We start from the raw sequence: 13,870 nt of genomic DNA, 5'->3' as shown, positions 1-13,870 counted from the left end.
CTTCATCGCACATATTAGTTGCTTAGAAACTCACTGCTTTGCTTAGAAAATCACTGCCGCTATGTTATTAGTTTGTTTAGTCACATCAGATTGTCTTATCAGTAGCTGGGAATACTCTGCCAGGATCTCTGTCAGCTCTCTCTTCATACATAAACACTGAAGCTTAACCCTTTCAGTGCCCCCTGGACAGTGAACCCTAGATAAAGCATCAAGGTAGGAACACACTAGGTAGAATCGCATATGCGTTTTCCATAGCACGTAGTGGAAAACGCATATGCAATTTTGCCTATTGTGTTCCTACCCACAGTGTTTTTTTCAGATCTCCACAAATTGTAATGAAGATTGATTTTCCACCATAAAGGTGATCATGCTGTGGCTAATCCTTTAAAGCAGAGAGGAAGTTCTGAGTTTAGTTTTAGTACTGCAATGCACTTCTGTCTGGTCTCCCTATGACCCGAATAGCCCCACTGCAGTCCATCATAAATGCGGCAGCCAGAATTATCCACTGCTCCCATTGCTCTACCACAGCGGAGCCCCTCCTTGAATCCCTCCGCTGGCTTCCTATCCAGTCCAGAATCAGATTCAAGATACTGTGTCTGACCTACAAATCTGTCCACAAAACCTGTCCAACCTACATTTCTGATCTTACTCAGAGATACACACTTAGCCGCTCACTCCGCTCCTCCAATGAACTTCGCCTGACCGTCCCCCGCATCACCCAGTCCCATGCACGCCTCCAGGACTTCTCAAGAGCCGCTCCAACACTATGGAACTCCCTACCTCCACCCATTAGGGCAGCCCCCACCTTCAAGAAGGCCCTCAAAACTCACCTTTTCACTCTGGCCTACCACCCCTCACAATTGCTCTAAACCCACAGCTGAACTCTGGTCCCCAACTTTCGTGTCCCTACCTCTCCCTCTAGATTGTAAGCCTTTTGGCAGGGTCCTCCTCCTTTTGTGTTCTACCTGATCATGCACCTCCATTACTGTGCACCCATGCTATGCATCTGAGTGAACCTAACTTGCCTAATCTCCATGCTCCCCTCCAGTGACTGACTAAGCATTACCTGGTACTCATACTGTGCTGTGTGATCTGGTTTTCTTGTATTCCTGTATTGTCATATTGCTGTATGTCACCCCTAAATATTGTCTGTAACCTAAATCAATGTCCAGTGCTGCGTAATATGTTGGCGCTTTATAAATACAATAAATAAATAAAATAAATAAACTTCAACATAGACAGAGATAAAAATCTAATGTAGTTTTTACCTCTTCCTCTTTCTGCTCAAGCCAAAAAGCTGTGACTTGACTCCTGCATTCTCTAGCCCGTACCTACCAAAAATGGAACTATAGGGTTTGGTGGAACAATCCTTTATTGTATTTTTAATAAAGGCATACACAGAGACTTCTGATGATCTGTTGCGTGAGAGATTGCCAGGTTACCATAGAAACATGATTTATTAGCTGTGTTTGTACCCGAAACATCGTACTTCCACTTTACAGTAGATTCCTGAGGTAACAGTGGCCTATTTCATACAACAACTTCAGGACTCCCGCACGTAATGCTACACAGGTAGAAAATTATGCTTGGCAGATTGGAATGCTGCGCTCCAGCATGACCTGGCCTGGAGTTCATGCCAAGAGGAAAGAGCGAAGGTTATTAAACATACAAGTTGGGCTGTGTGGCCGTCAGTGTGTCGCTGGCCCTGGTGACAGTGATATCACCGCTACACATGGCTGGCCAGCTGAAACTGTTAGCTGAACAGAGACAAGGAAGTAGAATGTGTCTACAGTAATTTCAAAACAGTGCTACTAATTAACCACAGAAGTGGAGGAAAAGGAAAACGCACTACCTTAAATAATCATCTAATGAGACAGCATTTGCTTTCTTACAGGAATATGACTTCTGGAGAGCCTGTCTGGCCCACTCCAATGAAGGCGATCGGCGCTCAGAACCTGCTGACGATGCCGGGCGGAGTCACCGTGTCCGGATACCTGCACAAGAGAGGGGGCAAGCAGCTGCAACTCTTCAAATGTAAGTTTTGGATGGACATTTCAGTGCAAAGCTCTGTGATCCTATGTCTTTTGTGATCCAGCTATCAGAGGTTCAGTAAGCCAGCACCTTATTCAGTAAGGAGTCCTAGAGCAAGACTCCCTAACACGGCTACTGCCTATAGAGCGCCCCCCTAGTGGCTGCAGCTCTGGGGCTTTGAGTCTGCCAGGAGAAAAGCGCAATATAAATGTTCTGTGTCTGTGTAAAAGCACATCATCCAGGACAGTTTGTAAGAACTATGTGCAGCATTACTTGCTGCCGGCAGCAGCCTTAAGGTGGCCACTAATGGTCCAATTTCTAGCAATAAATCGTTCAAGCGATCAGAAATTCTGATCGGATTGGTTGTAAATAATCTCAGTTGATGGGCACAATCCATTACAAACGATTATAAAAATAGTCGTCCGATTGGATTTTTGTCAAACCAAAATGTGTATTTTCTTGCTGGTTGTGATAGGAAGCTTGGTTCGTTGATGGCGTAGTGAACGATTTTTCTTTTGATCAGAATTTCTGATCGCGCGTACGATTTTTCGCTACAAAATTGGACCATTAAGGTGGCCACTAACAGTCCAATTTTTAGCGAAAAATCGTTCAAGCAATCAGAAATTCTGATCGGATTGGTTGTAAATAATCTCTGTTGATGGGCACAATCGATTACGAACACTTATAAAAACAATCGTCCGATTGAATTTTCATCTAGCCAAAATTTGGAATTTCTTGTTGGTTGTTATACTGTACATAGGAAGCAAACATTGGTTCATTGATGGTGTAGTGAACGATTTCACTTCCGATCAGAATTTCTGATCGCTCGAACGATTTTTCGCTAGAAATTGGATCGTTAGTGGTCACCTTAAGTGGCCATTTTTAGTTTGCTTTTTGCAGCAATCGGTTATGTCACAGGGACATAACTACTAAGTCATCATGGAGACCCCTAGCAAAACTTTTATGGGGACCCCCAACAATCGCTCCCCTTCTCCCCTCCCCAGTGGTGACCCCCATGGTTAGAGGGCACGCCTGCCCAGAGTATTTAGCAGGTATGGTATGTCCATCAGTGATTACCACAAGCCACAACTGCAGCACATGCACAGCAGCATCCATCAGTGATCACCACAAGCCACAACTGCAGCACATGCACAGCAGCAGCCCATCAGTGATCACCACAAGCCACAACTGCAGCACATGCACAGCGACAGTCCATCAGTGATTACCACAAGCCAAAACTGCAGCAAATGCACAGCGACAGTCCATCAGTGATTACCACAAGCCACAACTGCAGCACACGCACATAGGCAGCCCATCAGTGATTACCACAAGCCACAACTGCAGCACATGCACAGCAGCAGTCCATCAGTGATTACCACAAGCCACAACTGCAGCACACGCACATAGGCAGCCCATCAGTGATTACCACAAGCCAAAACTGCAGCAAATGCACAGCGACAGTCCATCAGTGATTACCACAAGCCACAACTGCAGCACACGCACATAGGCAGCCCATCAGTGATTACCACAAGCCACAACTGCAGCACATGCACAGCGACAGTCCATCAGTGATTACCACAAGCCACAACTGCAGCACATGCACAGCAGCAGTCCATCAGTGATTACCACAAGCCACAACTGCAGCACATGCACAGCGACAGTCCATCAGTGATTACCACAAGCCACAACTGCAGCACACTTTCCTTGCGACAGTCCATCAGTGATTACCACAAGCCACAACTGCAGCACACGCACATGGGCAGCCTATCAGTGATTACCACAAGCCACAACTGCAGCACATGCACAGCGACAGTCCATCAGTGATTACCACAAGCCACAACTGCAGCACACACACATAGGCAGCCCATCAGTGATTACCACAAGCCACAACTGCAGCACACGCACATAGGCAGCCCATCAGTGATTACCACAAGCCACAACTGCAGTACATGCACAGCAGCAGCCCATCAGTGATTACCACAAGCCGACAACTGCAGCACATGCACAGCGACAGTCCATCAGTGATTACCACAAGCCAAAACTGCAGCAAATGCACAGCGACAGTCCATCAGTGATTACCACAAGCCACAACTGCAACACACGCACAGCAGCAGTCCATCAGTGATTACCACAAGCCACAACTGCAGCACACGCACATAGGCAGCCCATCAGTGATTACCACAAGCCACAACTGCAGCACATGCACAGCGACAGTCCATCAGTGATTACCACAAGCCACAACTGCAGCACATGCACAGCAGCAGTCCATCAGTGATTACCACAAGCCACAACTGCAGCACATGCACAGCAGCAGTCCATCAGTGATTACCACAAGCCACAACTGCAGCACTTGCACAGCGACAGTCCATCAGTGATTACCACAAGCCACAACTGCAGCACATGCACAGCAGCAGTCCATCTGTGATTACCACAAGCCACAACTGCAGCACATGCACAGCGACAGTCCATCAGTGATTACCACAAGGCACAACTGCAGCACATGCACAGCAGCAGTCCATCAGTGATTACCACAAGCCACAACTGCAGCACATGCACAGCAACAGTCCATCAGTGATTACCACAAGCCACAACTGCAGCACATGCACAGCAGCAGTCCATCAGTGATTGCCACAACTGCAGCACACGCACATAGGCAACGCCATCATTGTTTACCACAAGCCACAACTGCAGCACATGCACAGCAGCAGTCCATCAGTGATTACCACAAGCTACAACTGCAGCACATGCACAGCAGCAGTCCATCAGTGATTACCACAAGCCAAAACTGCAGCACACGCACAGCGACAGCCCATCAGTGATTACCACAAGCCACAACTGCAGCACATGCACAGCGGCAGTCCACTAATGATTACCACAAGCCACAACTGCAGCACATGCACAGCGGCAGTCCACAAATGATTACCACAAGCCACAACTGCAGCACACGCACATAGGCAGCCCATCAGTGATTACCACACGCCACAACTGCAGCACATGCACAGCGGCAGTCCACCAATGATTACCACAAGCCACAACTGCAGGACACGCACAGCGGCAGCCCATCAGTGATTACCACAAGCCACAACTGCAGCACATGCACAGCAGCAGTCCATCAGTGATTACCACAAGCCACAACTGCAGCACATGCACAGCGGCAGTCCTTCAGTGATTACCACAAGCCACAACTGCAGCACATGCACAGCGGCAGTCCATCAGTGAATACCACAAGCCACAACTGCAGCACACGCACAGCAGCAGTCCATCAGTGATTACCACAAGCCACAACTGCAGCACACGCACATAGGCAGCCCATCAGTGATTACCACAAGCCACAACTGCAGCACATGCACAACGACAGTCCATCACTGATTATCACAAGCCACAACTGCAGCACATGCACAGCGGCAGTCCATCAGTGAATACCACAAGCCACAACTGCAGCACACGCACAGCAGCAGTCCATCAGTGATAACCACAAGCCACAACTGCAGCACATGCACAGCGGCAGTCCATCAGTGATTACCACAAGCCACAACTGCAGCACATGCACAGCAGCAGTCCATCGGTGATTACCACAAGCCACAACTGCAGCACATGCACAGCGACAGTCCATCAGTGATTACCACAAGCCACAACTGCAGCACATGCACAGCAGCAGTACATCAGTGATTACCACAAGCCACAACTGCAGCACATGCACAGCGACAGTCCATCAGTGATTACCACAAGCCACAACTGCAGCACATGCACAGCAGCAGTCCATCAGTGATTGCCACAACTGCAGCACACGCACATAGGCAACGCCATCATTGTTTACCACAAGCCACAACTGCAGCACATGCACAGCAGCAGTCCATCAGTGATTACCACAAGCTACAACTGCAGCACATGCACAGCAGCAGTCCATCAGTGATTACCACAAGCCAAAACTGCAGCACACGCACAGCGACAGCCCATCAGTGATTACCACAAGCCACAACTGCAGCACATGCACAGCGGCAGTCCACTAATGATTACCACAAGCCACAACTGCAGCACATGCACAGCGGCAGTCCACAAATGATTACCACAAGCCACAACTGCAGCACATGCACATAGGCAGCCCATCAGTGATTACCACAAGCCACAACTGCAGCACATGCACAGCAGCAGTCCATCAGTGATTACCACAAGCCACAACTGCAGCACACACACATAGGCAGCCCATCAGTGATTACCACACGCCACAACTGCAGCACATGCACAGCGACAGTCCACCAATGATTACCACAAGCCACAACTGCAGGACACGCACAGCGGCAGCCCATCAGTGATTACCACAAGCCACAACTGCAGCACATGCACAGCAGCAGTCCATCAGTGATTACCACAAGCCACAACTGCAGCACATGCACAGCGGCAGTCCATCAGTGAATACCACAAGCCACAACTGCAGCACATGCACAGCAGCAGTCCATCAGTGATTACCACAAGCCACAACTGCAGCACACGCACATAGGCAGCCCATCAGTGATTACCACAAGCCACAACTGCAGCACATGCACAGCGACAGTCCATCAGTGATTACCACAAGCCACAACTGCAGCACATGCACAGCGGCAGTCCATCAGTGAATACCACAAGCCACAACTGCAGCACATGCACAGCGGCAGTCCATCAGTGAATACCACAAGCCACAACTGCAGCACATGCACAGCAGCAGTCCATCAGTGATAACCACAAGCCACAACTGCAGCACACGCACATAGGCAGCCCATCAGTGATTACCACAAGCCACAACTGCAGCACATGCACAGCGACAGTCCATCAGTGATTACCACAAGCCACAACTGCAGCACATGCACAGCGGCAGTCCATCAGTGAATACCACAAGCCACAACTGCAGCACATGCACAGCGGCAGTCCATCAGTGAATACCACAAGCCACAACTGCAGCACACGCACAGCAGCAGTCCATCAGTGATAACCACAAGCCACAACTGCAGCACATGCACAGCGGCAGTCCTTCAGTGATTACCACAAGCCACAACTGCAGCACATGCACAGCGACAGTCCATCAGTGATTGCCACAAGCCACAACTGCAGCACATGCACAGCAGCAGTCCATCAGTGATTACCACAAGCCACAACTGCAGCACATGCACAGCGACAGTCCATCAGTGATTACCACAAGCCACAACTGCAGCACATGCACAGTGGCACTGCATCAGTGATTCCAGAAGCCGCTAGTCAATTAGATGCATATCGTAGAGTCCAAACAGAAAAGTGCTGGATTAAATAGAATCACAATATCATGGTTACATTACCATGCTCTGTGTCGCGCAAAATTGTACTCAGCAGAAGCACATAATGCTACTAAATGTATGGCTCCCTACCTTGCAACATCATCATCCTCTACACAGCTGTGCAAAACATCAGGACAGCATATCGCACTAAGCTTACCCAAGTCAAAGAGACAGTGTACGACGTGTACATTACTTAGGCGGGTGGTGTGGGATCTACCCAGAAGTCCTTTCTGATTGATCTACACAATAGGAACCGCTGATCTAGAGACTGTATTGTGCTGTTTCTCCAGTCGGTATGAGTTTTTCTGTCACCTAGCTTTGATAGAAAAGTTGCTTTGTTGCACAGCCGGTTCTCATGGTGTACCCCACAATGACAGTTATTTAATAGCTGCTTGTCTGACAGGCTCATGTTATTTTTTTTATGATGCGGATAGAATGCCCCTTTAGCCACTTTCTTGCCATGCTAAAAGAAGACACATTTCTGGCCATCAGCTGATACTCCTACATATCACCACGTTAGTGATCTGAGATGGAACAGCAGCGTTACAGGGCTGCCAGTAATAGCGTCTTGTGACATTCAGCAGCCTAACCACAGATCTATGTGGTCATCATCTGCAGACACAGACAAGCTGCAGAGTGGGGCTCTCAGTTCCTGCACTAGCTCAGCTCTTTCTATACATTGCACTTGCCATTTTAACCATTGCTATCCTCAGTTACAGCCCATGGGAGGTTTGCTTGCCGCACCACCCCAACCCCGTGATTTGTTGAACGCACCAAAGGGCATCATTAGTATTTCTCCAACAGAAAGCAGGAAACCTGGAAGCTTTATACGTTAAGGCAAACCTGAAGTGAAAATAAACATATGAGAAAATTAATTGTATGTGTAGAACAGCTAAGAAATAAAACATTATTAGCAAAGAAAAGAGTTTCATATTGTTTCCAGTAACTTCAGTTATCGATGCAAAAGAGTTTCTCTGAGCTATTTGACCAACTGGGTTGAATACAGTCCTGTTTTCTGAAGCACTTAAAGTGCACCAGAGGCGAAGGAAAGTAAAGATTTGATACTTACCCACGGCTTCCTTCTGCCACATTAACACGTGTGAGTCCCACGCCGTCCTCCCGCGGTCTGCCGTTCAGCCACGATCAGCCCCGGTAATATGCTCAGTGGTGTCCAGTGTGGGTCTTCTGCGCATGCGCGGACCTCCTGCGCATGTGCAGTAGACCCGGACTGGCGCGACTGAGCATATTACCGGGGCTGATCGCGGCTGAAAGGCAGACCACAGGAGGACGGCGTGGGACTCACACGTATGGTAAGTATCAAATCTTTAGAGACTCTTTTCTTTGTTACTATTGTTCTATTCATTATCCGTACTACACATACAATTCATTATATCATAAGTTTTTCCGCTTCAGTTTTGCTTTTAGGAGGAACTATAGTGAAAATAACGTAATGAACAGAATTGTTTTTTTTGTTTTGTTTTTTTACAGTATTACATTATAAATGATTTAGTCAGTGTTTGCCAATTGTTAAATATTTCCTCACCCTGATTTACATTCTGAAATGTATCACACGTAGCAACAAAAAAATACAATGGACAGTACAAATGCTTACATGTGAATCAGCCTACAGAAAATCATTACTGGCTTTGATCAATCTGTAAAGAGGAGCTGTCAGCCATACTACCTAAAAAAAACCCCACATATATAAGTAGATAAATACTTGCTCTACTTACATAACAGATGTATTGCACTGTCCACGTTTTGATTTTAGTGATTTTTCTACAGTGAAAAAAGAGAAAACCCTTCTTAGTATTTCACATTTTAAGTGTGGCTATTTTGAAGTCAATTCTGATGTAATATAGAAAGTGCATTGTCTCAGCATGAGAAATATTGGCCAATCAGGGAGGAAGAGAGGTGTGGGAGGGGACAACAGGAGGGAAAGAGGCTTCAGCCAATCAGGCTGCATTAGGTAAGTCTGAGGGGAAGTACATAAGCAAAAAAGGACAACCCAGCATGCCCTGCAACTTCTTTTTTGTGTACCAAATTTTGTGTGTACCAAATAATACTTTTTTTGGTTGTTCAACTTGTTTCACAACAAAAGTTGTTTGATAATTGTGCGGCATTAAAGACCGCTGTTGAGCATGTGTATGGGGCGTTAGTTCACTGCCTGTTTCTTCAAAATGCCGTAGCTAGTGTGGATTGAGTCTGAATGGGAACTGGAAAAGTCCCCAGGGCCCACTCAGGGACTTTTGTGGGGCAGGAGGGGTCGCAGCATAAAAGGAGAGCGTGGCCGCAGATCGGTGGGGAGAGGGGACATCCCCCCCCCACCTCACCTCGGGCTCTCTTCTCAGCGCTCCCCTCCTGCAATCTTTAGTGACAGCGGGCAGCGGCGGCAGGATAACACATACCTCCTTCGCCCCGGAGGTCTCCGATGTCTAAGAGCTTCATGTCGCTTCCTGTTTACACAGGAAGTGACAAGAAGCACTTACTTGATCGGAGACCTCCGGGGCTGAGGAGGTATGTGTTATCCTGCCGCCGGTACTGCTGCCCGCTGTCACTAAAGATTGCAGGAGGGGAGCGCTGAGATGAGAGCCCAAGGTGAGGGAGGGGGGGAATTTCCCCCCCTCCCCACCGATTTGCGGCCAAGCCCTCCTCTTCCCATATTGTTACGCCAGTGTTATCACCTCTTCAGATGCGGCCAGAAGCGGTCCACTGAAGAACAAAGTGCTGTGTTTAACTGTTTGAATGCCGTTCTGCTACATTTTTTTGTGGTAGTAGATTTCATGCTGTAAAAAATCTTTTAGAACAAAGAGGAAATGCTGAGTTTCATGCCACTTTAAAATGTAGGCAAAAACATATAGAAAAATATTTCCTGTCAGCCTACAATTGGCAAAATGAATTCCAGTCAGGTCAGTGACGATATTGCCACAGGGTTTTTACCACCAATCTGTGGTATCTTGATGATCTCAGCACATCAATACCCGCCAGACTGGAACTCCCCAGGTGACAAGTAGTCTTAGTTACGGTGGGGGGGTCCTGATATGATCCGGTCTGCTGTGGATTTCCTATGTGGTTGTGATGGTATTTACTGTGCTAGTATGCACTAGGATGCACAGACATACAGGTCAAAATAAAGAAATTCTCAAGTAATGTCATCTTTGTTTCACCAGGGCCCTTGCGTTATGTCATTGTTCACAAAGGCTGTGTGTATTACTTCAAGACCAGCACCTCAGCATCATCACAAGGAGCCTTCTCGCTAAATGGCTACAACAGGTAACTGCCTATATACAGAACAGCACTGGAGATGTTCAAAGCAACAAAATGTGTCAATAGTATTTCTAAAGCCTCTCTCTCCCCCTTCATGCCTGACTGAAAATTGTCCCTTTCTGCACCTGTACTTCTTATCATCCCTGTGCAGATCTTATAAGCACTTCACTAATGCTTAGTTTACACGTTGCAATTTCTGTCCGATTGACAGGAAATCGGAGGATTATTTCCAACATGTCAGATCTTGTTCCAATCGATAATGGGAACAATTCTCCAAAGTTATCATAGGAAAATCGATGCAGTTATCGATCGGGAGCAGTTTGGACATGTACTAACAATACAACTTCCCGTCAGATTGCCCGTCAATCGAACGGAAAATTGAATCATGTGTACCCAGCATAAGGCTTGATTCACACAGGCTTCAGGCGGGACGGCTTGTGGTGACTTGTTTAGTTGATGCAAACGCTTTTCTGCTACCGGTTCCCGGCGATGTTTAACGATGCACAGCACACACGGCGACTGTTCTTTTTGAACAACCGACACGTCTGACTTAGTCGTTGAGGTTTAAAATATTCCTCATTGACTTGTGCAGGTTTTGCCGTAATCGTGTAAATGATCTTTTATGTGATAGTTCATTTCCGACGTCCCAAACGACACAGGTTTTGCCGGATGGATCGGGGGACCAATCGTTCATCGGCGGAGATCCCCGATCCATCTGGCCCTGATCTGCCCGTGGTTATTCAACCTATAAGTACACCCTGGCTGAGTTTAATCTAGCATGTGTACATAGGTTTGCCAAGTATATATTTACTAGTGTACTACAGGTCTGATCAGGCTGTGCTATCACTAACATATTCTATCTGTTCTCCTAGGGTAATGCGAGCGGCGGAGGAGACCACATCCAGCAATGTTTTCCCCTTCAAGATGGTGCACATTAGCAAGAAGCATCGCACCTGGTACTTCTCTGCAGCCTCTGAGGATGAGCGGAAGGTAGGCATGCTGGGTAGCAGAGAAAATAGAGGAGATGCCTTATCAGCCTCATGTCATGTGGTGCTCCACATACAATGCAATGAGTCTGACAAGGAAGGTTACATTGAGGAAATGTCAAAAAACTTAAAGTGAACCTGAACTGAGTACATTTATTTAAAATAAACACATGATGTACTTGCAAATGAATATTACAGACTTACCTCGCCATCAGTTCCTCTGAGAAGCTCTCCATGTTCAAATTACAATGATTGCTTCTAGTTCTGACAAGATTTTTGTCAGAACTGAAATGTATCAGTTGCAGTCAGTTATTTATCAGTTGCTGTCAGTTGTAGCTGAAAGGACAACTGATTAGCAAGGTAATGTCCATGTTTCCCTATGGCTCAAGTGAGCGATATTAGAGTTTAACAGTGTGCTGACCAGGAAGCTGTTATGGGTTAGTGGCCACTTTCAAAGTAGAGGACAGAGAATTCCATTGTTCGCAGTGGACAAAACAGGACATCGGAGAAACAGATTGACGAGTAGACAACATGGGAGGTAAATATGACTTGTGTATACTGTATTTATTTTGACTTTTAATTTTCAGTTCAGGTTCCCTTTAAGGTAGCCATACATCTAGCGATGATGGACAGATTCAACCAAGAGACAAAGCTCTCTCTAATCAAATCTAATTAGAGAGAGATTTGTCAGTTGCCCATACACCGCAGGCCGATTCCCGATCAATGTCATGCTGAAATCGATCCGGAATCAGCCTTGTGACGCCACATCCGCTGCCCGACACTGTCCCCTATTGTAAAATGTCTCCTCGTGCCCCATGTAAAGTATACATTACCTGTCCGCGTCCAGTGCTTGTCCCCCACTGTCTTCTGGGATTCCTCCTGTGCACACGTGCGTCCTACGTGGTTTCCTAGTAAGGGCGTGCATGTGACATCACCAGGAAACATTACCAGGAAACCGCATGGGGTATGTGTGTATGGACAGGGGAATGCGCCTGGAGCAGCGGAAGGACAAGCGCACAGACAGGTAATGTATGCTTTACACTGGCACAGGGGGACATTTTACATTAGGGGATAGCGTTGGGGATTTCGTCGAATTCGTCGATCGCCGCACACGATCGAGCAAGTCGGTCCAACATCTTGCAGCATGAGCGATTGAGAATGCAACCAATTTTCATCCCGAAATTGGTCACATTGTTGGTCGGGCATGCACTAGGCGGCACCGATTTTCATCCAGTTCGATTATAATAATGGAATCGGATGGTCGATCGGCCGCCAAGATGAATGGCCACCGTAACTAAAAAGAATACAATGCAGGGACACGGGGGAGATAACTGCTGTCCTACAACTGAGCATCTTATTATTCCCAGCCAGGACTTAGCACTGGAGATTTGAATATTATGATTCTGGAAGATAGTTTCAGATGTGTGTGAGGTCTTTCATGTTCATATCTCTATTGGAGCCACGTGTGCCCCGACTTCCAGCCCATTGCCCCATCCCCTTGCAGATGAGTGCTGTGGCGCTTCCGTGGTACTTTCTAAATCTATCCCCAATACAAAGAGTGCCATGGCACTTGTCTGTAAGGGGGCGGGGTTACGTGCCAGAAGGCGGGGCACACGTGGCTCCGGGGGAGAGTTGTACAGAAAAGACCTGGCAGGTAATTATAAGTTTTATGCTTATATGTATTTGTGAAATGTGTGTTTTAGACTATATAGTCTCTTTAATAGACTTAAAGGAATACTATCGATACCCAAGTGTTCTAAAATGACAGTGTGCAAATAATGTCTAAGTAGCTGTGTAAACATTTTCCTACTTTTCATGTTAAATATCAGAGGCAAAAGCTGTAATTTATTGATGGTAGGATTTAGCTATATTGGGACAAATCAATTGCAGAAGGGGTGTCTGCTTCAATGCACAGCCAGAGTTGCATATCAGACTACAGAAAGCAAATATCAAACATATCAAACTCTGAAAGCAAAAACAATATGAAAAAGCTGTGACAATTAGTTATATTTCCTCTGCTCTCTTCAGACACTTCAGTCAGAAACAGAGCTCCCAACAGCTGCAGCTCCTGTGTCCTGTCTCTCTCTGTCACACACAGAGCTACACTAAGGCCTAGTGCACACCAGAGCGTTTCGGCTGCGGTTTGCCCCACGTGGTTTCCTAGTAAGGGCGTGCATGTGACATTACCAGGAAACATTACCATGAAACCGCATGGGGTATGTGTGTATGGACAGGGGAATGCACCTGGAGCAGCGGAAGGACAAGCGCACAGACAGCCGCAAACCGCAGCCGAAACGCTCT

At 47.0% G+C, this 13,870-nt stretch overlaps 1 protein-coding gene across 8 annotated transcripts in view; it reads left to right on the top strand.

The window, feature by feature from the left end:
- SH3BP2 (SH3 domain binding protein 2) overlaps positions 1-13,870 on the top strand; it is a 156,038-nt gene that overhangs the window by 107,631 nt on the left and 34,537 nt on the right. For all 8 annotated transcript variants that reach the window (XM_068276555.1, XM_068276546.1, XM_068276524.1 and 5 more), the window contains 3 exons: positions 1,895-2,034; positions 10,487-10,589; positions 11,456-11,573. In XM_068276555.1, coding sequence (XP_068132656.1) covers positions 1,899-2,034; positions 10,487-10,589; positions 11,456-11,573 — 357 coding nt within the window. In that variant the 5' untranslated portion in view covers positions 1,895-1,898. The remainder of the gene's footprint in view (positions 1-1,894; positions 2,035-10,486; positions 10,590-11,455; positions 11,574-13,870) is intronic.

The sequence above is a fragment of the Hyperolius riggenbachi genome, chromosome 1 (assembly GCF_040937935.1).
Source record: "Hyperolius riggenbachi isolate aHypRig1 chromosome 1, aHypRig1.pri, whole genome shotgun sequence".
NCBI lineage: Eukaryota > Metazoa > Chordata > Amphibia > Anura > Hyperoliidae > Hyperolius > Hyperolius riggenbachi.
The sequence above is the reverse complement of the archived record's forward strand: the minus strand, read 5'-3'. Positions and strand labels throughout refer to the sequence as shown.